This window comes from Chiloscyllium plagiosum, unplaced genomic scaffold (assembly GCF_037043375.1).
Source record: "Chiloscyllium plagiosum isolate Xiang-an unplaced genomic scaffold, Cpla_swu_hap1 HiC_scaffold_8, whole genome shotgun sequence".
NCBI classification, from domain to species: Eukaryota; Metazoa; Chordata; class Chondrichthyes; order Orectolobiformes; family Hemiscylliidae; genus Chiloscyllium; species Chiloscyllium plagiosum.
The window spans coordinates 65,934,160-65,959,775 of NW_028270146.1; the positions used below are offsets into that span (position 1 = coordinate 65,934,160).

At 39.0% G+C, this 25,616-nt stretch overlaps 1 protein-coding gene across 2 annotated transcripts; it reads left to right on the forward strand.

Moving 5' to 3' along the window:
- On the forward strand, positions 1–22,917 carry pnn (pinin, desmosome associated protein). Of its 2 annotated transcripts, XM_043697809.2 has the most exons (10): positions 1–131; positions 2,249–2,320; positions 2,635–2,703; positions 8,427–8,499; positions 11,082–11,176; positions 11,730–11,805; positions 12,701–12,727; positions 13,594–13,749; positions 13,830–13,968; positions 21,285–22,917. In XM_043697809.2, the coding sequence occupies exons 1-10, from the start codon at positions 19–21 to the stop codon at positions 22,412–22,414; spliced, it is 1,950 nt and encodes a 649-aa protein (XP_043553744.1). In that variant the 5' UTR covers positions 1–18; the 3' UTR covers positions 22,415–22,917. The 2 variants fall into 2 exon arrangements, with proteins under 2 accessions (XP_043553744.1, XP_043553745.1); XM_043697810.2 differs by lacking the exon at positions 12,701–12,727.
- Positions 22,918–25,616: the final 2,699 nt, after the last annotated feature.

The window sequence follows — 25,616 nt, forward strand, 5'->3', positions numbered from 1 at the left end:
ACGACGGTGAAAGCAAAGATGGCGGTGGCGGTGAGAAGTTTGCAGGATCAACTGGAGAAAGCGAAGGAAAGTTTGAAGAATGTGGACGAGAACATTCGGAAACTGACTGGCCGAGACCCGAATGACCTCAGGTGACCGCCTTTCAGCCTTTGGCACCTCAGGTTTGGCCGCCATGGCCTCGTGATTTACATCCACAGGGCCGCCAGGTGGCCGGGCCCGGGCTTATCCCCGGCAGGGGAGGGATAAGCGTCGAAACGAATCCACGGGAAGGGAGAGTTGGAGGCCGAACCTTGGGCCTGACTCCGGGATTGACTCCAGTGGGCTCCCACACCTTGGTCCATCTGGCCGCTTCCCTCAGGCCCGTTCTTGGGCCTCGCCGCCTCTCGGCAAGCAGGCCCCATGGCCGGCGGAACCGTGGGAATCACCAGCGGAAGAATGTCCCAGCTTTGGGGGAGTCTGGGGGTCATCAATCCCTTTAGTGAACGGAGGAAGTGGCGAGAGCATATCAGTCCAATTCGATGGCCACTGCTCTCAACGCATGTTGACGATTGAAACGTGCAGAACGCCCTCCCCCTTGCACACATGCACGGCTGTGAAATACTCCCTTCTGTATTCGCTTTTCGCGGTTACTAACAGATTCCCGCGTTTAAGGACCTCACTCACCCCATCATAGAACCAATTCGCGACGGTTAAAAGAACCTCAGTAATTAAGAGGTGGATTCGTAATTAGTCACATTTCGGGGTAACCAATTGTAAATTGGGGAGTTTCATCATAAATGTTTCTGCTTCTTTGAATACATGGGGACCAAGATAAATGTGGCCAGTGAATGGGATTTTCTGTAGAAATATCGAGTCACTTTCCGCTCTGTACCAAAACACCACTAATAAATTGGTTCTCTTGAATTTAGTGTACTTACTGATGCACTTATTTAATGACACCATGAAGTTTTGAAACATGGTTGCAGAATGATAGAAAGTCAAACTCTTTTGTCGATTGTTTGTCCGAAAGTAGGAACTGGAGGAAACTACTGAATACAAAATAACCGTTTCTTCCCTGTCCCATCCCATTTCCACAACTCGTGTGTTTTCTGAAATAGTACCAGAGCTCAGTGTTGACAAATTTGACATCAGCTCGTTTCTTTAAATATGTTTTTCTCATCTTCAGAGAATTGAAAGGTATCTTTGTGTTAGATCTTTTTAAAATGTTGGATAAGTGCTTTAGGGCACTGTAATCATAATTCAATAAAGCCCAGAGTGATGACTGCAGAGGGTGTTTTTGTGGTTGAGTCAGTAATGATTGTTGATCAATATTTTCATATTGTGGCAGAGTAACTGGAAGGAGTAGGCAAAGTCAATCTCATCAATAACAAAAGCACAAAGATTTTAGTACCAAAAGTATATCAAGGTTCAGCCTAACTAAAAGTTTATTAAGATACATTGCAAAAAACTAAACAGTCATTTTTGGGAGGGGAGGGAAATACTAGGTTGCTTTCTTGCCAGTATTTGGCTCAAGCCATCTGACTTCTGTAATTTTAATGGGTGGATGGTAAGACGCCAAGATGATCATGAGGCTTACCAATTGAATGTATGTTGACATTCAAATTAAGGTTAACCTCATCATTTGAGATTATGTTGGGTGGCATTACGTTTAGAGTTGTGCAAGAGTTTGGGGAAGTCATATTGGAACTGATCAGGCAGAAGTGGGTAGAAATCTCATTGAATTCATGGTATTAAAGGCTATAGGAATAAAAAGCAAGAAAGGAGAAAATAAGTTTATTGTGACATAGTGGTAGAGAAAGCTTAAATGGTCAACTGTATTGAAAATCTTAGACTCAAAGGGATGATTTCATTGAAGTCATTGGTGATCATGAACAGGATTGACTGCAATCTGAAGGGATGAGTGATAAGTCAAATGATAAGAGGAAAACTCCTTTCAGTTGTTTCCCTATTTGCCATTTCATCATTTATGTTCAAAGGGGTTTTGCAGTGGATTGTTGGTAGAGTTTGCCATTACTTTTGTTTAATATGACGGTATGCATCTTTTTGCTAAATCTTTGTTTCCTCATCAAAAGTCAAGTGGTGTCTTTAGAGCTATTGCATTCCCTTCTGTGGGTGAAGATCATAGATATTATTTACAAGTTCCAAAGGTCTTTCTCACTTCCAGAATATTTTCTTAGTTTATTCTATACAAAATCCCCTATTGGGTAGACTTTAGCACTTGTTAATTGAAATTTACTTTTAAATACAGGCCCGGCCAAGCTAGGCGGCTATCCATCGCAGGTCCTGGTGGAGGTAGGGGACGTGGCCTTGGATTACTGAGGTAAGATTGAAATTCTTTACCTGTTTCCTTACCTGCCTTCACGTTTTCATTGGTAGAATGGAATCTTATGCTATGTTGTATATTCTAAAGTTAAAAAATTTGCATTTTGTTTTATAAATGTCCAAAGTAAGATTTCTGTTTAGAATGTGATTTTGTTTGATCTTATTGGCATGTATTTAGCTTTAGTTTGCAATTTAACGTGTACTAGGAATGCTGTGAAGTTTTAATTTGTGATGCGTTTTTTTAAAGAAGAAAATTTAAAAATAAAAGAACTTGCTGCAAATAACTCTACTGTTATTTTCTTACTTAAATAGACGTGGACTCTCTGACAGCGGAGGAGGTCCCCCAGCTAAACAGAGAGATTTAGATGGGGCACTCAGCAGGTATGTTATCTTTTATCATAAACCCTTCCAGTGTGACATTCGACTTTGTGCAGTCCTCTGCAAGAATTATACAGTCAAAACAACTGCTTATTACACTGACTTGAGAGTTAATGTTTTGGATATATTTAATTTTGAATGAGTATTCTGTCCAAAAATAAAGTAGAGATGCAGAGGTGAATTCTTGCTTAGTAAATTCAAATAAGTAGCCCTTCTGTATTGTACCATATCTAGGCTTGGCAAAAAGAGTAACCTGAATTTCATTATTAATTTCCACAGAAGAATCCTTATGACATCTTTTCAAAATATAGTAAAATTAATCTACCAAAGAATCCACAAAATTTGGGCAAGTGGTTAATGGCATCATTATTCAGTCATTCTTGAGACAAGTATGTGTGTTTTTAATGTGTTTTCCCAGTTTCTTCTCCAATATATTTGGTAACATAATTGAAGTATACAACACAAAAGGAAGTCATCAATCTCTATCCAACCTAATTCCAGTTTCTAGTCCTCAGTCCATTCACTGAACAGATGTGGGTGGCATTGGCTGGGCAGCATTCATTGCCCATCCCTAATTATCCAAAGGACAGTTAAGAGTCAGCCACATTGCGGTGGGTCTGAAATCACTTATAGGCCATACCAGGTAAGGATTACAGTCTCCTTCTCTCAAGAATATTAGTGAACCAAGTGGTTTTTCCTGACAAATTGACAATGGTTTCATGGTGGTCTTTGGACCACTGCAGATTTTTATTAAATTCAAATCCTACTATCTACTGTGGTGGGATTCAAACCTGTTTCCTGGGTTAGCAGTCTAGCAATTAATATCGTTTGACCATCGCTTCCCTCTAAACTATTAAAGTGCCCATTATGCTTTCTTAATCATATTTTCTACATGCTTTGCTACCTCCAGGGATTTGTCAGCGTGTACATCAAGGCCCCATTGTTCCTCTATCTTAATCCAACCCTTGTTTTTTTTTCCTTCGTTGATGGCTGTAATAGCAATTCTATTAAGCAAATGTCAAAATTATCTTGGGCTTCTCACATTTCGAATCCTTCACACTTGTTAAACACTCTTATAAGACTGCTTTGACTAACTTGATGAAGTTAAGTTTGTAACTTAATTTGTAAAATTAATAAGCATGAGGAGGCAGTTGCATAATGTCACTACTAGAGACACTACTAGAGATTAGAGACACCCTCCTCATTCCTGAAGAAGGGCTTATGCCCGAAACGTCTATTCTCCTTCTCCTTTGATGCTGCCTGACCTGCTGCGCTTTTCCAGCAACACATTTTTAAGCTTTGATCCCCAGCATCTGCAGTCCTCACTTTCTCCTATGTCACTACTAGTAGTCCAGCATGCGGACACAGGTTCAGTCCCACTATATCAATTTCAATTAAATAATCTAATTAATAAAATTAAAATATAAAGTCACTTTCAGTGTTGGTGATATGAATCTTTTAAATCAATTGTTATAAAAACAGATTTGGTTTATGAATGTCCTTCAGGAATTGTCCTGCTAATCCTACCTGGTCTGGCCTCCGTGTAATTCCAGATCCACAGTGTTTGATTCTGAAAAATTCAAGCAAGTCATATGATTCAGCTAGTTAAGAAAGGGCAGTAAATGCTGCTTTTCCACTGCGTCCCACATCGGATGAAAGTAATTTTTAAGACTTGCTTGAACAATTCATTGAATTGTTTAGAGCTTTTAGGCATATAATATTGCAAGATCCAGAATGGAATTTTGAGTCAAATTTGCAATAAATGGGGTAAGCATTAAGTACAAGTCCCTGACCTGTACTCAAAAGTAACCTTTGGAGTAAAGGAGTCTCCATGGTAATCACATTACTGTCATAGTATGGGTACCTAGTAAAGTAATGTGACTAATGATACACAATGGCACATCACATTCCTTCCTGCAAGTGTCCATGCTGAATGTAGATGATCAAAAAGATACCTAGAAAATAGGAGCATAGTATGTGTACTCTATTCCACTACTCAATGTGAGCATGGTTGATCATCTGACTAAGTACAGTGTTCCTGCTTTTGCCCGACATCCTTTGAAGCTTTTAGTCTGAAGAATTATATCTTCTCTTGAAAACCTGGTGTTTGGGCCTCAGCTGTTTCTGTGGCAGAGAATTCCACCTCTCCGCCTCCCCCTCCCCACCACCAATCTATTGCCATTCAAATAATCTGCTTTTTTTGTTTTTGCTACCAAAAACCTTGCATTAACTACATTATGCTTCATCTGCCATGCGTTTGCCTACTCACTGAATTTGTCCAAATCAAACTAAAATTATCTAACAATGAAAAAAGTATGTTGTTGAGGAAGCTTTTGAGCTCGAAGGCATTTCCTGGGATCTGCATTGCACTGAAGGTTGCCTAATCAGCGACTGTATTGAAATTCTATAATTGTCGCTCCTAATACCATTGAATCTTTTTAATTAGGATAAATTTATGTTCATTGAAAACCCTGTATTTTTAATGTATATGTATTTTTGTATGGACTTTTATAAAAATCTATCCACAACCTGATTTCAGTTGATTATCTATATTGGACCTTTCTACATACATTTTAGATTAGATTCTGTATTTATTTTTTAAAAATTGATACAAACTTCACCAACTTGATATCACATTGCCAACCCCAGGTTTCCTTTGTACAATAATTTATCTATCTTAAACACTTCAAAAGGCAGTTAAATCAATTAAACATTGCAAGATTTGAGTGTACATAGGCCAGAACTGCCGAAGGCTTGTATACTTCCTCAAAGACAATCATGAACTAATTGTGATTTTATAGCAGATGACAGATTTCTGGTCACTTTTGCTAGTGCAAACACTATTTCTAGGTTTTTTAAAGTTAGTTTAAAATTCCAAACTGACATTATGGGATTGAACTTATCATCTATGAAATATAAATTTGTCTTTGGATGGTATGTGTAGAACCTCAGGAAATGGGGGACATATTTAGTGAGTACTTTGCATCCGTGTTTACTGTGGAGAAAGATAAAGCTAGAGAACTTGGGGAAATAAATAGCAACACCTTGAAAGTCCATATTACAAAGGTGGTGGTGCTGGACATCTAAATGTGTAGAGGTGAATAAATCCTGAGGACCTGATCAGGTATACCCTAGAGAAGTGATTGCTGGGCCCTTTGATATATTTGTATCATCGATAGCCGCAGGTGAGGTTCAGGAAGATTGAAGGTCGGCTAACATAGTGCCACTATTTAAGAAAGGTGATCAGGAAAAGCCAGGGAACTATAAACCGGTGAGTCTGACATCAGGGCAAGTTATCGGAGGAGATCCTGGGACAAGAATTGCACATGTTTGGAAAGGCAAGGGCTGATAGTCTTCATGATACTCGTGTGGGAAATTATCTGTCTAATTTGATTTGAGTTTTTTTGAAGAAGTAGTGAATAGGTTTGAGGGCAGAGCGATGGATGTGATCTATATGGACTTCAGTAAGGCTTTTGACAAGGTTCCTCGTGGCAGACTGGTTAGCAAGGATATATTGCATGGAATACATGAGAACTAGCCATTTGGATGCAGAACTGGCTCGAAGATAGAAGACAGATGGTGGTGGAGGGTTGCTTTTCGTACCGGAGGCCTGTGATCAGTGATGTGCCACGAGGATCAGTGTTGGGTCCACTGCTTTTTGTCATTTGTGTAAATGATTTGGATGTGAACATATGACTTATGACTAGTAAGCTTGCAGATTGCACCTAAATTGGTAGAATAGTGGACAGCTAAGAAGGTGACCTCCGAATATATCGGGACCATGATCAGATGGGTTGAGGAGTGGCAGATGGAATTTAAATTAGATAAATATGAGGTGCTGCCTTTTGGAAAGGCAAATGAGGGCAGGACGTCTGCACCTTAATGGTAAGGACCTAAGGGGTGTTGTTGAACAAAGTGCAGGTTTGTAGTTCCTTGAAAGTAGAGTCGCAGGTAGACAGGATAGTGAAGGTGGTGTTCGGCATGCTTGCCTTTATTGGTCAGTACATTGAGTATAGGAGTTGGGATGTCATGGTGCCGCTGTACATGGCATTGATTAGGCCACTTTTGGAATACTGCTTTCAATTTTGATCCCTCGGCTACAGGAAGGATGTTGTGAAACTTGAAAGGGTTCAGAAAAAATTAATAAGAATGTTGCCAGGGTTGGAGAGGCTGAATAAGCTGGGACTATTTTCCCTGGAGCGTCAGAGGCTGAGGGTTGACCTTCTAGAGGTTTATAAAATTGTGAGGGGCATGGGTATGGTAAATAGCCAATGTCTTTTCCCCAGGGTAGCAGTCCAAAACTAGAGGCCATAGGGGAAAAATATACAAGGGACCTAAGGAGCAACTTTTCACACATCGGTTGGTGTCTGCATGGAACAAGGAGATGAGTGAGGCTGGTACAATGACAACACTTAAAAGGCATCTGGGTTTGTACCGATATAGGCTAAGGGCTGCCAAATGGGATTAGATACATTGGGATGTCTGGTCAATGTGGACTATTAAACATGTTTTCTGTACCAGCCTTATCCTTTTCTGTTTTCTCACCCCAAACCACCACTACCACTATTTTAAGGACTCCCCAGGAACAGTAGCAAATTTTCCCCCCAAGAATATTGATTCCCTTCCAATTTAGATGTAGGTCATTTCTACCCTGAAGAGACCACAAAAGTGTGAAACCTTGCCCCCTTCATCAGCTCCTCAGCTACGCATTCATCTGCAATATCCTCCTTGGCTTGAGCGGATCTAAAAGCAGTTTTTTTTTCCTTCCCAAAGGGCACAATTTAGCATGTCTGTAGACCCTTTTGGGGAAAAGTATCTTCACTTTGAGGTCTATTTGGGTAGAGCCAAGCTATTTTTCGAAGAGCCTTTACGAATTATAGTTGACCCAAAATGTCCTTTTTTCAAAAAACCAGTTGGTCCTGAGATCAAGGATTCCCGACTTGTATGTCTTCCTGAATATTGCACCTCCAAATTCAATATTCCCACACTTAATATTACCCTTCAGTCAACTGCATCCAAGGTGTGAAGTTACTCTACATACCACAAAATACTTGGAACTGCATTCCTGATGAAGGGCTTCTGCCCAAAATGTCGATTCTCCTGCTCTTTGGATGCTACCTGACTTGCTGTGCTTTTCTAGCACCACTCTAATCTTGACTCTGATCTCCAATACCGACAATCCTCGCTTTCGTCTTGGAACTACCTTCAGCGATTTAAGTTCGATACACTAATGCTAAAATCTGTATTTTTAATTAGTGATCTCTCACTTGTACAATCTTCTGAAATTCTCAGCTATGTAATCAGCATGCAGACTTGCATCTGCTCTTACCAAATCAGGCCTACCATGCCCACATCATATGAACAAACAAAATCAGCAACAAGATTTGGAATTGTTTCCAAAAGAACAGCTAATCATCACTGGAAATGTGCAACATTCAACAAGAATCAGACCTTTTTTTTCCGCTAGAAAATAAAAATAATTATTTCATCCCACTGTGCCTCTTGATGATCAAATCATACTTGGGGAGCTGTGGGTGCTTCATATTTGTAGTCTGATTATAATAGAAACATGTCGACAGAAGTCAAAGTTGAGTATTTAGATTTTAGTGCAGGGTGCAAACAAATGCACTATGTAGAAGTGATAATGTTTTTGCTGCATGCAAATTAAGAGTCAAGTGCATGAATAAATTATATTTCAAAATCCAATTGGTGCTCTCTTTTAATAGGCTGGGAGATCGTCGATCTAGGAGAGAGTCACGTCAAGACAGCGACGCAGAGGATGATGAAGATACAAAAAAAGTATTGCTTAATTGCAAAATAAAACTTCTGCTCATTATTGATTCAGTTGATAGATAATTTGTACCTTTTTATTCATTCATTGAATGTGGAAAGTGGCAAGGATTTATTTCTCATTCCTCACAACCCTGGAGGAGATGTGGTGAGTTCGCTTCTTGAACCACTGCAGTTCCTCGGGGCATGGGGATTGACACCCACAGTGCTGTTGGGGAGTTCCAGACATCTGACCGAGTGACAATTAGAAGTGACGATATACTTCCAAGTGGGGATAGTGTAGGATCTGGGCTGGAACTTGCAAATGATTATGTTCCTATGCATCTGCTTGCCTTTCTCGTTCAAAGTTTTCCAAATCCTTATCCACTGTGACCCCATTTCATGTCTTGAAAATGATCAAGCCCTCCTTGATGAGAATAGACATCTAATGATGTGGGAAATTGGGGCAGAGCACTGACAGCCATATCTGCCTTAGAGCTCGTTCCAACAACAAATACAGCCCTGTAAACCCTGCAGACAACTCCTAACCTACATCTGTAAGCTTCTCAAAATTGAGGGAATTGTAATACTGATTAGTTGAGCAATAGCTTAACACTATGTATGATGCTGAGAGTATGACTGAAGACATCATCACCATCCCAAGGTGAATCTTGTCCTAAGGGATGGATGCCAGTCAATCAGGTTGCTTTCTCCTGGATAATGTTGTTCTGCGTGAATATTGTTGTAACTATACCTCTCCATTTGAGTGGTGAAAATGTTATGTTTGTGGTTCTTGAACTTTAGAATTCTATAAAGAACAAAATCCCAGACATAGCAATTGGCTGAACCACAAACTTACTAAATCCTTTAAATGCTCCTAAATCCCTGATATGATACCTTTCAGATAGTCTGAATGACACAGCATCTTGATCTGATTCACCTTATTTTAAGTCCCTCCGCTCTTCCTGAAAGCTCCATCACCATGACTTGTTAGGGGAAAAAGCTTTGAAATAAAATCTCACACTTCAACCCAAACCTTACTTAATTTGGTGATGGTTATGCCATTGAATGTAAAGGGGCAATGTCTAGATTCTCTTGTTGTGCTGGTCAATGATCATCTTCTTGTGTAGCCTGATTGTTGCTTACCACTTAACAACCCAAGCTATCATGTTATCCTGACCAGTTGTCTCTCACTGCATGAGTCGCAAATGGTGCTGTCCAGTATACTGTGTAATCAATAGTGAATACCCTACTTCTGACCTTATGATGGACTTGTATGGTAATTGATGTAACTGAAAATGTTTGGGTTCAGGACATTACCTTGATAACCTCCTGCAAGAATCTCCTGGAAGTGAGTTGATTGACTTCCAACTACCATAACCCACCTTCCTTCGTACTAGCTAGACTCCAGCCAGTGGAGGATTTTTCCCCACTAACTATTGTGTTTTTAGCATTCCTTGTTGTCAGACTTGGTTGAATGTGGCTTTAAGGACTGTCACTTTCACATCACCCCTGAAGTTCTGCTCCTCTTCTGTGCTTGGATGAATATTGTAACTAGGTTAGCTACTGAGTGGTACTGACAATGCAAAATGAAGATTATTGAGCAGCTTACTGCTGGACTTGTCAGCAATATGATGTCTTTCTTGACTCAGCCAGTTCAGTCAATGCAGGTGATAACCAGTCACGTTTGGTGATAGACCTTTGAATCCCTCTGCTTCAAGTTGGTTGGATTGGTAGATATGAATTAGCAGGAGATTTCCTTGCTAATATTTGACTTGCGGCCATAAGATTGTGGCAGCTGGCGTGAATGTTGAGGACTACCATGCCAACCTGTTCTTGATTCTATCCCACTGTTGCAGTCCTGGAGGGGTCTTTCATGCCCCTGGAACAAGACATCCCTGGGATGCGTTGATGATGTCTTAGACATTGTCTACAATATGTTTCCATAATTATGGCAATGTCAGGCTATTCCGTCATTAGACTGTTGTGCATCTCTCTCAATTTGATACAAAAGGGAGGACTTTACAGGTTTGCTGTTATGGTGATCCCTAAGGCAGAAATTGTGCTCTGTCTCAATTTTCCCCTGTCTTTCTCAGGTCAACTTTACACGATCACCGTTTATCAGATCTCACAGAGGGAACCACGAATCAGGCTATTCCCAGATCTTTGTAAAATTCAGTACAAACATAACAATATTAACTCCAAAGTTGCTTTGGTAGACTTGGGCTAGACAGGAGCTTTGCAAGCAAGTAGATTTTGGATGTCAGTGAAGAAATGTATTTTTAAAAAATGAAAGAACAATGGATGCTTGAATTCCAAAAGAAAAATAAAATTGCTGGAGAAACTCAGCGAGTCTGGCAGCATCTGTGGAGAGAAAGAAAACTTAACATTTTGGTCCTAGTGACCCATCTTCAGAACTGATTCTACAATCTGTTCTGAAGAGTTCTGGTAGGTTCCACTAAAATGCTGCCATAGTTGAACTGCCTACTGGCAATCAGAGTACAGGGTCTATTGCTATAGAAGTGTCTCCAGTGACTTGGCTTTTCCCATTAAAAAGATAGTGACAAATGTTTGCTGAAGTGAAATTATTAATTTCAGTCTGTTCTTTATAGCCAGCGTTGCAGTCTTCTGTTGTTGCTACCTCCAAAGAAAGAACACGCCGAGACCTTATTCAAGATCAAACAATGGATGAAAAGGGCAAAGAAAGGTATCTCTACTTCACAGTATAGTCGTCAAAAATTAACCCCTTTTGGAACTTATTACGAAAAAGACTTCGCACATTTTCTAGACGATACTTGGTTTCAACTTCTGTTTCTATTGATGTATAGAGTATGTACAAGGAGGATAAATAGCACTCCAGTCTTGGACCAGTGTAATTTACTAGTCTGCACCGGTGTAAACTAAAGCTACAAATTGTATGTAATCTGATTTTTTTTTTTTGGTGTGCGCGCAAAAGTAACCAAGCGGTTTTACTTGGCTATGAGCACTTAATTCAAAGCTGAACTGGAAGTGGTTTGAGCAGTTGTTGTTAACGCATTTTGTTTTTTAAGAATAACTATTTACTGCTAACTCAAATGTTGTTAGTCAGAAGTCCTACTGCTAGAGGAGTATTTAATGGTTAAAAACTCTACAACCCCAGGAATAAATTGTAATATCATCATACTTGATGAATTTATTTTGCAGTATATTCTTGACAAGTTTTTGGTCCAATTCCAAAGCAACAAGTACAAAGTGTCTAATTGCTGTCTTCTACTTAATAGGAATCGGCGGATGTTTGGCCTGTTGATGGGTACACTGCAAAAATTCAAACAGGAATCTAATGTTGCAACTGAGAGGGTATATTTTTCTTTGTATTTGCTCTTCACTTTCTGGATTTTGCATCGAGAATTTGGGTCCTGATTATTACAGTACAACAACGGTATCTGAAAATATTTCAGATAAATCAAAATAGAGTGCAACAGATGTCATTATGGATCAGTTTCTACCTCAAAAATGCATGTACACAATCTTTGTAACTTTTTAAATTATGGCAAACTCGAATGTGTCTCAAATTTTGTTCCAATCCCATGCAGTATTCTGTCTCCAGGCAGAAGAAAACTGCGATTATTATATTTGCTGTGATTTAGTGAGGATCAGGGTTATTATTTACCACGAACAGTAGATCTGGACCAGTTCAGAATGACATGCTGTATTAGTTAAATGCAACATTAATGAAGAGCATCTATTTCCATGTTCACTTTACAGTAATTTTTAATGAAATGCTGAGCCGCAGTTTAAATTTGAATCAGAGGTGTAATGTACATATTTTAACTGTGCTGAGTGGCTCTAAATGATGCCATGTGAATAATTATTTGGATTTTGCCAGTCAGGAAGTGCTCCCCATAGGGAGAGATTTAATGACAAATAATGATTCAGATCCTGAAGACTTACAAAATATTCTCGCTTGTTAAAACTAATCATTGTATCACTTGGTGATGAATTTGAACATGGCCCAAGGATGATAGGACAAAGTGCTGACTCGCTCTTTTCTGGTCCCCCAGATCCATTCATAAAATGTTGACTTCAATTTCTGTTGAACTGTGCTAATGATTTCAGTGGTGTTTCTCAACGATTAAAACAAACTAAATATTTGATAGTGTGCTGAATAACTGTCATGCCAAAAAATGTTCCTTTGTCCAGTGGTGATTCTTGGGCTCACTTTAAGCACTTCAATTAGTGTATTGTTTCTTAGATTGCAGCTCGTTGTCCAAGGCGACATGTAAGTTTACTTAAAAATTATTCTGTACGGCTGTATAATCCGTAACTTCATTACTTTGGTGATCTCTGAAGATTTTGGTTGATTCTTCAGAAATCCTATTGATTCAAACGTTTTTGTATCATTCTACAGTGTACCAATCTGTGCTATTTAAGTTCAGTACAAATTGTGCATCGCATTGAACCTAAAGGCTTTGTAAGAGGATGTTACTTACCTATGAAATATATATGCACACATGCAATGCTAGTATGTTGAATAAGTTGTCGGCATACTTAAGCATTGATGCAACCGAAAGATGTGTGTTTGCCTCTGGTGCCCTTGAATAATGTCTGTCTTAATGGCAGTTCGACCACACTTGACCGTGAAGATTGACTGCATAGTTCATTCTACTTAAATGTACAAATTTGGTGATTTCATGGTTATTACTTGCATTTAAGATATGTTAACAAAACCTTTGCAGTATTTAACAGTTTTCTGTGCTATTATCAGAGTAAGTTGAGAGAAAGCTAGACATGAAATTCTGGTGATAATATGAATGGCAAGATGCAGCTGGCATAAAATTACTCTTCTGAATTAAATTTATTTTGATGTGGACGTGCTGGTGTTGGACTGGGGTGGGCAAAGTCAGAAGTCACGTGACACCAGGTTATAGTCCAGCAGGTTTATTTGAAATCACAAGCTTTTGGATCGCTGCTCCATTGACTAAGGAGCAGTGCTCAGAATGCTTGTGATTTAAAATAAACCTCTTAGGCTAAGCATGGTGTCATGTAACTTATGATTTCTTGTTTTAAATTCTCAGATATGAACATTGTAGAGTTGAGGTTGAAAATTCTTGAGTTTTGATGCTTTTTTTTTTCCCTTACCAACAGCAAAAAAGACGTCAGGAAATAGAGCAGAAACTTGAAGTGCAAGCTGAAGAAGAACGTAAACAAGTAGAAAATGAAAGGAGAGAATTATTTGAGGAGCGTCGTGCTAAACAAACTGAGCTAAGACTTCTAGAACAAAAAGTGGAACTGGCCCAGTTGGTAGGAATTTGTTGTCTGCATAGGAAATTGGTGAATTTTGCATTCGCTTGATCTTTAATGTTTCTTCCTTTTTCAAACAGCAAGATGTATGGAATGAACATAATTTAAAAATAATCAAGTACATCAGAACCAAGACAAAGCCTCATTTATTTTATATACCTGGTAAACATTGTCCAGCTACTCAAAAACTTTTGGATGAATCCCAAAGGAAGATGAATGGTAAGTGTTTTTACAGTAGAATTGCAGATAATGCCTTACCTGAAGCCAGTTTAAATCATGTCATTTCAGAAATGTAGCTTGCTAAACAAAATAAAAATTTGAGTTGTGATCATTTTTTTCCGGTATGTCACTGGTTCATGTATAGAAACAGGATTTGCAGAATGGCCAGTGTACAGTTATTCTAAAGAAAGAGACTAGCAAGTGGATGATATGGATTGCTGTGTTTTATAAAAACAAGTTATTAAGATGCAAGGCCAAGTGTGACCCAAGTGCAGGCACCCTTTTTGAAAATCTTATAATGTAAGAGACAGGTGCTGAGTGTAAGATCAAAATATAATGTGGTGGGTATAAGATATTTGCAGTTCAGAAGTTGTAAAGGGATAGCTGTTTATTGACTAATAACTAGAGAATGATTGTGTTTGAAAGGGAGAAAAGAGCTTTTTGTGGCCTCAAGGTGAAAGGGATTGTCTTGAGGTGACATTTCTTTTGTCCCCCATTTGGAGTGTGCTAGTAGGGCTGCCAAAATATTGGAACAGTATTAAATCTAGACAGATTTGGGCCTTGCACAATTTCATTACTAAGATATATAGTGTGTGTAAAGAAATGTTTGTGTTAAAGACCAAATCAAGTTTAAGAGCAGCAAGTCCAGAGGACAATTTAAGGGCATTATCTTGTGTTTCAGAAGTCTCAACTTGAATTCTTGGTAGCTCAGCAATTGGTTTTCTGTCAAGAATCTGATTTTTTTTTTAATGTCTGTATTTAGAAATTCTGTTTTTAATAGAAAACAACCTATTAAAATCATTATTGTTTATTCAAATGAGAATGAAATGGAATATACGGAGGACAGACTGCAGAGAGAAAAATTCGTTAAACCCCTGAACATTGGATGTTAATGATGATATGAGGGGAGCTCAGATTGTTCACATGGTTGAGAATGCAAAGTTAGAATATTCTTTAAAGGAATGAAGGTATGGATACAAGTAAGAGTTAGCATGCAAGTACAGTGAACTGCTTGGAAGCAAATTGGCATAATGATCTTTAATGGAAGAAATATCTAAAGAAAGATATGCTTGCTTTGCAGGCAGTGCATCAAATATAGAATGAGAAGATTGCCCAATGCTGAGGGGTTGAGTTAATTGGGTCTGCATTCTGAATTTTTTTGAAAAACTGTCTTATTGAAAAATTTAAGATGCTGAAGGAATCTACGACTTTGACACTGAGGTTGTTTCTGCTGGCTGGGTAATCTGGAACTAGGTAGACCACTTTTGGCCAAGAAATCAGCCATTAAAGATTGAGATGAGGGGAAGCAACCTTCACTGAGGGGGGCTGGTGAACTTATGGATTTCTCTACTCCTAGAGGGTTATGAGTGCTCCATTGTTGAGTATATTCAAAACTGAGGTAATCAAGTGTTTTGATCTTGGGGAATTAAAGGATATCAGTAAGTGGCAGAAAAGTGGATTTGAGTTAAATGTGTATTATGGATCAATGGTGCTGGATCTGGTTTCCAGCATCTGCAGTCATTGTTTTTACCTAAATGTGTATTATGTTCATTTTAAATAGTGGATCAGGCTTGAACAGCTGATTGGTCTACTTCTGTTCCTATCTCTTATGCAGTTATGAGTCTGCAACTTTGTTTTTAAAAAAAAAAAGTCAGTCCAAGTTTCAAGTATTAATCTTAAAAAAAAACAAAAAAAAATTCCGGCAGTTCTTTTTTTAACTAACAAATTGGGTCAGTTTTGTTCTCTTTTTGAATAGGTTTAGCAATGAATGACTATGATACTGAATAAAAATTAGTCGAATTGTGATTCATTCACCGCTCCGGTTTGAACTTATTTGCACCAGCAGGCCATTTGTAACAAATGATGTCCAACTGAGATGGACCAAACCAATCTTGTTTTTTATTTCAAGATAAAGGTAGTGCAAGGCTGATTTTTTGCAAGGTGTTACTTTGGGTTACTAAAACTGATGTGCCAATGTGTGCACACATCCTATTCTCATACTGTGCAACCAAATACACTTTATATTTGCCCAACATTCTGAGGCAGTCAAGCAAGTTTCCATTCAAAGGGTCCTTCAAACATCACCCATCCAACACCTTTGTGTCCTCTTCCTCCCCCCCCCCCCCCCGCCCAATAAACAGATTATGTTCTATAAATGAAAATGTCTTTTTATAGCCTTACAAGAGATTGCGTTAAATTCATGTGGCCCTGGAAAAGCACAGCAGGTCAGGCAGCATCTGAGGAGCGGGAGGATCGACATTTTGGGCATAACTCTTCATCACGAAATGTTCTACTCCTCGGATGCTGCCTGGTTTGTGATTTTCTATTGCCACACATTTCAACTCTGATCCCCAGCATCTGCAGTCCCCATTTTCTCCTGCATTAAATTGATAGCTACCATGTTTTCATGGTAAGTTCCAAAGGTGACCAGTTCAGTTGAGAGAATTCCTGGCATCTAAGCAGTCTTTCAGAAATATTCTATCATGATCAGAGGTTCATTTAAACAGAAACAGTATATTCATATAAAATCCAGGCAGTATTTTGGAGCACTCTTTAACATATGTGGTTTTAGAAGCAATTTGAAGGAACATCAGAGTCAGAATGTGTAATGCTGATTTGGGGGATTAATTTCAGGAGTGATAATCTTAGTTTTAAAGAGAGACCTGAGGCAATAGAACTTTTTTTACCCAGAACACACAAAGCTAAGAGGACATTTGATAGTCTGTTTAAAATATGAAAACGTTTTTGGTGGTTTGACAGGGAAACTCTTGTCTGAATCAGTCACAAGTGGTTTCCGAGTTAAATGCTAAAGGATAACTGTTAGAAAGGTTTCATACAGTACTTTTGCAACCTTGAGATATCCCACAAGAAAGCATTTTGGAAGTGCAATCATGAAGTAGGGAAACACTGAATCCAGTACATACACTGCAAGATCCCACAGATAAATGACAAATCATCAGATAATCTTCTGTCGTGGTGACAGTTGAAAGAAAAATGTTGGCCATAACACATTTGCAAAATACCCAGAATGTTTTACCCCTACCTGACACGTCTGGCCAGTCCGCAATTAAAAGATGAAATCTCAAACTTTGACACTCATTGCTGTATTGAACAGTTGACATTGTTTGTTTAAATTTTATGGAGTGACCCATGTTGCTAGGAGTGTTAATGAGCCCAAAGATTATAAAAATTGTCCAGAGGCTTGTTTAGCATAGAATGTAGTTGAAGTTGCAGGTATTGGATTTGAGTTTTGATGGTTCAAGCAGAGAGTGGCCTTAACACAGCAATCTGAACCTCAAAGCTGTTACCTTCGTTCTGTTAGAGATTTCTTTGGTACTATTCATTATTGAGCACTCTTTAACATTTACTGGTAGATTTTCTAAGCACTTCAAGAGCAGTTGGTTTTGAATAATCCTTGTTCAAATAACTTGTTTTGAACTATGCACTGTTTTATCATTTTATTTCTGTGTAAACATTAAGAGCTATATATATGAATTGATTCCTTTTAAGAATTTCTATGATTAGCAACTGAGGAGAAATTCCTTTATTTCCATCCAAGTGGGCGATCACTTATCTGTACCTCCACGTTCTCAGAATTCCAACACAGTAGGAATCCTTTCTCTCAGCAACTACACTATCAGCCCCTTCTCAATCTAAAGTTTCAATGAAATCTCTTGTCATTTTTTTAACTCTAAAGAGTGTAGGTCCATCTTACTGAATCTTTCCTCATAACACAACATGCTTTTTTCACATTTATAATCCATTGACCAATTTTTATGCATGCTCACTTAACTATTGCCAGTTTCTAAGATTTTGTTGATTGAGCATCAGAGACTGAAGGGTGACCATTAGAAGTTTATAAAATCATGAGGTGCATGGATATTGTGAACAGCTAAGATCTTTTTCCCAAGGTTGGGCATCCAAAACTAGAGGGCATAGGTTTAATGTAAGAAGGTGGGGGGATGATTTAAAGGGAACCTATTGGGCAGTTTTTTCCACAGAGGGCGATGCATATATGGAATGAACTGCCAGAGGAAGTGGAGGAGGCTGGTACAATTAGTGTTTAAAAGGCATCTAGATGTGTAAGTGAATAGGAAGGGTTTCGAATGATCAGGGCTAAATGCTGGCAAATAGGACTAGATTAATCTAGGATATCTGGTCAGCATGGACAAGTTGGAATGAAGGGTTTGTTTCCATGCTGTATGGTTCTACGACTCTATCTGGGCTAGCTCTGATCTATGCAGCTCGTCAATCTTATGTTTAAACCATCCCAAAATCCTGAGCCACAGGTGGAGACAAAAGGAGGTGCACCATGGAATGCATCTTTGAGAGTTACGAAATGGCTCCTTAGAAGTTTGCCACAGCTTTGCTACTGACTAGCTTTTACCTTATTTTTCCACTGCACATTAATGAAAGTGTCTTTGTAATTTTGAATAAAAGCAATTACTAAGATAACACTTACTTCAGACCCCAATTTCTCACTCAAACTGGATGTGAAGTTCAGTCGTGTCCTGTTCATTTTTATCTAGCGGATCCTTTTGCTATGAGGTCATTACTTAATTGTGTCTCATTGCAGATTACTAAATCTAAAGTAACCTATTCCATGATTGTTTCTAAAATGTATTGTTCTCAGAAACTGACCTGAATACACTCAGTGAATGCACTCATTCTCAAAGCTACATTTGCTGATTCAATTCATTCAAACTCTATGAAAATTAAAATCATGATTATTTTCGTTAGCCAATGACTTTCCTTTTTTAATGTTTGGATATTCTGAGCCAAGATCATTTCTCACTTTGAATTGATCTCCTCCTTTGCTTATAGTGCTACATATCTCCTTTTCTTCCTCTCCTGATTTATTCAGGTCCCAACCATGTTCACTTTGCAACTTTGTCTGGCTATTGCATCACACTTGGTATTTCTATTTTTGCAACCAAATCATCTGTCTGGTCATAAAGAGCCTTTAGTTCTGTCCCTTTATCAATTTTCTTTATTCCGATCTTATTTGCTGTGGCAGCCTTATGTTTATGTTCTGCCCATTCCTGTAAGAATTAGTCTTGTTAGCTACATTGGTAGCCTGTGCTATTGTCTTGTCTTTATCTGTCTAAAGTTTCTAAATCTTCTCTCCTTGAAACCATTTGCATCCCCTCCCTAAACATTGTGGTTTTAAACTGCACGCTTAGTATCTAATTTGCCAGGCAAAAGTGATTCCTGATGAAGGGCTTTTGCCCGAAACGTCGATTTTTCCTGCTCCTCAGATGCTGCCTGACCTGCTGTCCAGCACCACTCTAATCTAGAATCTAATTTGCCACGCTTACGATTCTTCCATGCCAAGTTTTAAACCACACATTCATCTGTTGTTTCGTTTTTACTGTCCGTTTACTTGTGGCTTGAGTAATGATTCAGGAATTTCTACCTTTTGTACTTCAATCCTGAAACACTCTGCAGAAAGTCTACCTTAATCCTCCCAATGGTCAGTGATAATAATTGGTTCCGTTCCCTTTCTCTCCATGGTACCAGGCAAGCAGCAGTTTTCTGGACTTTGTCATTCTAATGTAGAGAACGTGGTGTTTCCTACCAGTACACTGCCCTCTCCAAAAAAAACACCATCATTACTACCCTCCCCAAAACCCCTTGAATGGCCACTGCATCATGATGCTGTGGTCAATTTGCTCAACCTTCCTGCAGTGTTTGCTCCTCTTCACAAGCTGCATGCATATCAAACCTGTTGAATGATTTGAAAGGGCTGAATCTCACCTTCAGTCCCTCTAGAAGCCTATACCTACTACTTCGGTTTAGAAAGGACAAAAGTTTTTGTATGTCCTTGGTTAGCCTGATAACTTTCAATCTAAACCTCAATGTTGGACTTGACTTTTTGGTAAGGCAGGACCAATAATTGTCATATTTAGCCTCATGGATGCTATTGTAGTCACCGCTGCTTATGTAAATCTACAATTTTTTTTTAGTTCAGTTTCATAAATTGCCCTGAGACTTGAATATGCAGTACTTAGGTTCTAAGGCTGTTGGCATATTTACTAGGTTACCACATCTTTCCCCACAGTTATACAGTAACTTTAAATAAGAGTATTGCTAAAATAAAATTGCTGTATCATTTTAAAGTGCTGAGTGAGACTCCTGGGAGACCTTGGCTGTATATTTAACATTGTCTAGTTGATTGAATTTTGTATTTGTTGTAACAAATGGATTCAAAAGTTCCAGAACAATCTATTTCTACACCTCAGTGTTTCAAGGTTTCATTTCACACTGTTTGGTGCAAATCTTAATATTCATCTCGTTATGCACAGCCTGTTACAAGGAAGTAGTGAAAATATTTCTAAAAATTATCAGGGGAGTACAGGACTTTGTATTGAAGAGTCAAACCCTAATTTTTTTTTAAGCGCCCTATTCTTAATTCCTCAGTCTAATGTTTGTGACTGACTGACAGATTTTAACTAGTTTTATGCATAGGGTATTGCAAGTTTAATGACTTAATTAGGTAACTATTGACTAATTTGATAGTAATTCTTCTTCTACTGCAGTCATCTTTAGTAGCACAAATTTTAGTTCCTTAAGTGTATATTAATACTTTAAAGATGCAATGTATCCATGGTTCAATACTGAATCTTTCAAGTTCCAGTCCTATTCCCTCACTGAGGACATATTTTTATTCAATGAGATGCAAAATGAAATCTGACCACTTGAAACAGTTTCTCTTACTCAATTTAGAATGCCTCTCTTTCTTTGACTTAAAATGATAGTTCTTTCTCTTAAAAAAAGATTTAACCCATTCATATTTGATTTTGTTTTGGAGCAAACAGTGATTTCAGAATGACAAGCTATAAATAAAGTGCTGGAAGGTCTGGTATCATGGGGAGTTACAGGAACTGTTTATTCCTGTCAGGCAGTTCTTCAGATGTTGTTTGCAAAATTATTGCAGGTTTTCATAATGCACTGGAAATAAATGTGTAGAAAGGATATGTTTTCATTTTTGGAAGGTGTGCAGTGCATGTCCTGTTTCCCTTCCCCCTTCGCTGTTTGTATTTATAATCTGTTTTCTACAACCATGTTACCCCTATAAATATCTAATTGTTTAAGAAGCAAGAAAACTAGCTGATCTTTGTAATGGACATCTCTCGTAGTCAAGCTAGGAATATGGCCTATAACATGGATATCAATTTGAACAGAATCTAATTAATATGATCTTTTATCATCTCTTATGTTCCCTGCACCACCACTATGATTTATTTCTTTTTGATATGGTGCTACATTATATTTAAGTTTTTTGTATGCAAGTTTGTTTATTTTTGAATCTTCAGGTATTTTTGAACACAGGCGTCTGGAGTTTGCAGATCAAATTAACAGAATGGAAGTTAGACCTAGACGTCAGTCACTGAAGGAAAAAGAACAGCGAGAGGTGCAGAAGGAAGAGCAACAAAACGAGGAACAGGAGGGTAAGGTGGCTCACCATGAAGAGGTGGAGGATTTGGGTAACCAGAATAATGATGTAGAAATGGAGGCAGCAGAAGAGGAAGTTGAAGTAGTTGCAGTTAAAAGTGTAGAGAAACAGCAGGACAAGGAGCAAGAAGTGGAGGCTGAGGAGGAGGAGGTAGAGGAGGGGGAAAACAACAGCCAGCCAGAGAGTATGCCTGTTGATGATAAGGAAGTAAGCCAAAATGTAGAGAATGATCAGGATATGGTGGAGGAAGTAGATGAGTGTAGGGAGGAGAGAGTAGAAGAGGTTTCTAAGGAACCTGAGCCTGTGCCTGAGCCAGAACCTGAGTTGGAGCCAGAACCTGAACCCAAGCCAGTACCTGAGTTGAAATACAAACTGGAATCCGAACCCAAGCCTGAACCTGAGCTTGAATGTTCGGTTGGGAATGAGCCAGCACAAAGTCCTGTAAACACTCAGCCAGTGGATTTACAAGTGGAACCAGTTAGGGTGTCACCAAGGAAAAGCACAAGTAGGAGCAAGAGTAGTAGCAGGAGTAAAAGCAGAGGTCGTGAGAAGACCAAGAGTAAAAGTCGCAGTCGGAGTAGCAGTAGCACCAGCTCGAGTAGTAGTTCAAGTACCAGTAGCAGTGGCAGTAGCTCGAGCAGTGGTAGCAGCAGTAGAAGCAGTTCCAGCACTAGCAGTAGCAGTGGCAGTAGTAGCAGAGATAGCAGCAGTAGCACTAGCAGCAGTAGTGAGAGTCGAAGTAGAAGTCGTAGTCGGGGTCACAGCAGGGACAGAAAGCGGAGGAGGAGCTCAGATCGAAAGCGTAGAGTTACTTCAAATGCAGACAAAGATCGTAAGTCATCAAAACCCAGTAGCAAAGACTTAAAAGGATCCAGGGAAAAAGGGTCACGGTTAGATAGGAAGAGATCTATAACAGAAAGTCATTCAGGCAAAAGATCTTCACGGACTGAAAGAGATCATAAATTGGACAGGAAAGACAAAAAACACTAATTCACAGGAGACTGAAAAAGAAAGAATGACTTTAGGAAGGCTATGTACAATGTACCTGATAAAAGGAGGGATGTTTTCTTTCAGCTGGAGGATAAAGCCGCCTTAAGTCTTGCTTGCTGTTTAGTACTTTTATTTGAAAACCATGAGACTTAAAATTGCCATTAGACCCTGTACTTTTACAATGTTTTGTATGCACATGTTTCTCTGATTATAATTAAAGAGTATTTCTCAAGATGGCGTTGTATGGAAATATTGTACTAAACTTCATAGAAGGGCTAGCCTTCCCCTCTTTTCAGTGTTTTTAAATCTGTTGTATTCGACCAATGATGCAGTTCTGTACAGTTGCAATTCCAGGGGGAAAAGATGTCATCTGAACATTGTTAATTCTTAGCGTAAAGATGGTTGTCTTTGAATATGTACTATACAGTTCCTTTATGTAGAATTAAATGTACATTTTAAAGAGTGAAAACTGTTTGTCTTTCTATTAAAATGTTTCTACAGAATTTGTGATATATTGAAAGTCCTTGACTCATGAAACAAAGAAATCGCTCCTAAACAATAAACTTGCAAAGTTAGTAGTCTGAGAGATTTAAATACCACCATTTCAACAGTTGAGTGCATAATTGCATATAGCCAGGAAGATCCCAAATTTGGTTTGAACTCAGTTGCTTAATCTTGGTTGGGATAATTAATCTTCAGTGTCCTATGACTGGAGAGAGGAAAAATTAGTTGGTGTTGCCCTCTTAATCACCCTTCTATGATAGTGTTTATATATGCACATCTTTAGGGTACACTTGCTTTTCGGCATTTAACTGATTTGGATGTGAACTAGGTTTGGTTAGTAAGTTTGCAGATAACACCAAAATTGGAGGTGTACTGGACAGCTAAGAAGGTTATCTCCAAGTACAGCATGATCTTAATTAGATGGGCCACTGGGCTGAGGAGTAGCAGGTGGCATTTAATTTGGATAAATGTGCGATGCTGCATTTTGGAAAGACAAATCAGGACAGGACTTTTACATTTAATGGTAAAGAGCTGGGGAGTGCAAGTTCATAATTCCTTTTAAGTGAAATCGCAGGTAGATAGGATAGTGAAAAAGGTTGTTGCAAGGTTTGTAGCTCAGGCTGAGGTTTAGAGTGTAGGTTTGCTCGCTGAGCTGTAGGTTTGATATCTAGACGTTTCATTACCTGGCTAGGTAACATCAGTGGCAATCTCCAAGTAAAGCGAAGTTGTTGTCTCCAACTTTCTATTTATATGTTTGGCCTGGGTGGGGAACCTGGGGTTTGTGGTGATGTCATTACCTGTTTGTTTTCTGAGGGGTTGATAGATGGTGTCTAGGTCTGTGTGTTTGTTTATGGTGTTGTGGTTACCATACATCAAAAGTCTCAGAAATGACAGCCAAACTACTAAGATCCCTCGGAATCCTAGTAGCACACAAACCCACCAACACACTCAAACAAAAACTAACAAACTTAAAAGACCCAGTACAACCTATGGACAAAACCAACGTCATCTACAAAATTCCATGCAAGGACTGCCACAAACACTATGTAGGACAAACAGGAAGAAAGTTAGCCACCAGGATACATGAACACCAGCTAGCCACAAAAAGACACTACCCTCTCTCCCTTGTAGCCCTACACACAGAGGAAAAAACCCACCATTTCGACTGGGACAACACATCTATCCTGGGACAGGCTAAGCAAAGACATGCTAGAGAATTCCTAGAGACCTGGCACTCCAACCACAATGCCATAAACAAACACACAGATCTAGACACCATCTATCAACCCCTCAGAAAACAAACAGGAAATGACATCACCACAAACCCCAGGAACCCCATTCAGGAGAAAGATATAAATAGAAAGCAGGAGACATCAGCTTCGCTTCACTTGGAGGTCGCCACTGATGTTACCTAGCCAGGTAATGAAACGTCTGGATATCAAACCTACACCCTAAAGTGAAAAAGGTGTTTGGTAAGCTTGCCTTTTAGTGGTTAGTGCATTGAGTATAGAAAATGAGAGGTCATGTTGTGGCTGTAGAAGGCATTGGATAGGCCACTTTCGGAGTACTGCTTGCAGTTCTGGTCTCCCTGCAACAGAAAGGATGTTATGAAACTTGAAAGGGTTCAGAAAAGATTTACAAGGATTAGAGGGCCTAAGCTATAGGGCGAGGCTGAATAGACTGGGGCTGTTTTCCCTGGAGCGTTGGAGGCTGAGGGGTGACCTTATCGCGGTTTATAAAATCATGAGTGGCATGGATAGGGTGAATAACCAAGTCTTTTCCCCAGGGTAAGGGAGTCCAAAACTAGAGGACATAGATTTAAGTTGAGAGGAAAAAGATTTATGAGAGACCTAAGGGGCAATTGTTTTCACACAGCAGTTGGTGTATGTCTGAAATGAGCTGCCAGAGGAAGTGGTAGAGGCTGGTACAGTGACCAACTTTCAAAAGGCATTTAGATAATTATAAGAATAGGAAGGGTTTAGAGGGATATGGGCCAAATACTGGCAAATGGGGCTATATTAATTTAGGATATCCGGTTGGCATGGACGAGTTGGATCAAAGGGTCTCTTTCTGTGCTGTGCAACTCTGACTGTCAATTTTCTTGATTTTGTGATCCAATATCATGTTGACATTGTGTTAGATTGAAGATTTGAAACTACCCAACATGCTTCAATAAAGAGGGAAACTCAATTACTTGGTAAAACCTGGTGCATATTATGTATGAAGATTTGAGGCTCTTTGTTTTCTTGAGTGCAGCTTTGACCCTGTAGCTAATCCTACAAAGAGGTCTTTGTTTACTGGAAGACTGAAACTTTGTTAAGAAATTGTACTTAACCATCTAAAATAAATTGCTGAGGGAAACTAATTGCTTATCATATGATTTTCTTACAGTAATGGCTTATACACTGACTTTTGTTGATTTAATCTTTTGAAATATAAACATATTTATAGGGAAAAAGGAGGAACTGGCTATTGAGTCAGATGATTGGCTATGATCATGATGAATGGTTAGAGACAAAAACACTGCAGATGCTGTAATCCCAAGTAGACAGACAGGAGGCTGGAAGAACACAAAGCCAGGCAGCATTGGGAGGACAAACTAGGTCGTACTCTGCCTGTCTTTACCTAGCCATACTTCATCCTGCACCTGTCACCTTTATCTGCAGCTTCCCTTACACCTACCCCAGTCCTGAAGAAG

Coding starts and splice junctions, on each gene's coding strand:
- pnn (XM_043697809.2), top strand. CDS start 19: ATGGCGGTGGCGGTGAGAAGTTTGCAGGATCAACTGGAGAAAGCGAAG. Junction 11,806..12,700: donor CTAATGTTGCAACTGAGAGG/GTATATTTTTCT, acceptor ATTGTTTCTTAG/ATTGCAGCTCGTTGTCCAAG. Junction 13,969..21,284: donor ATCCCAAAGGAAGATGAATG/GTAAGTGTTTTT, acceptor TTGAATCTTCAG/GTATTTTTGAACACAGGCGT.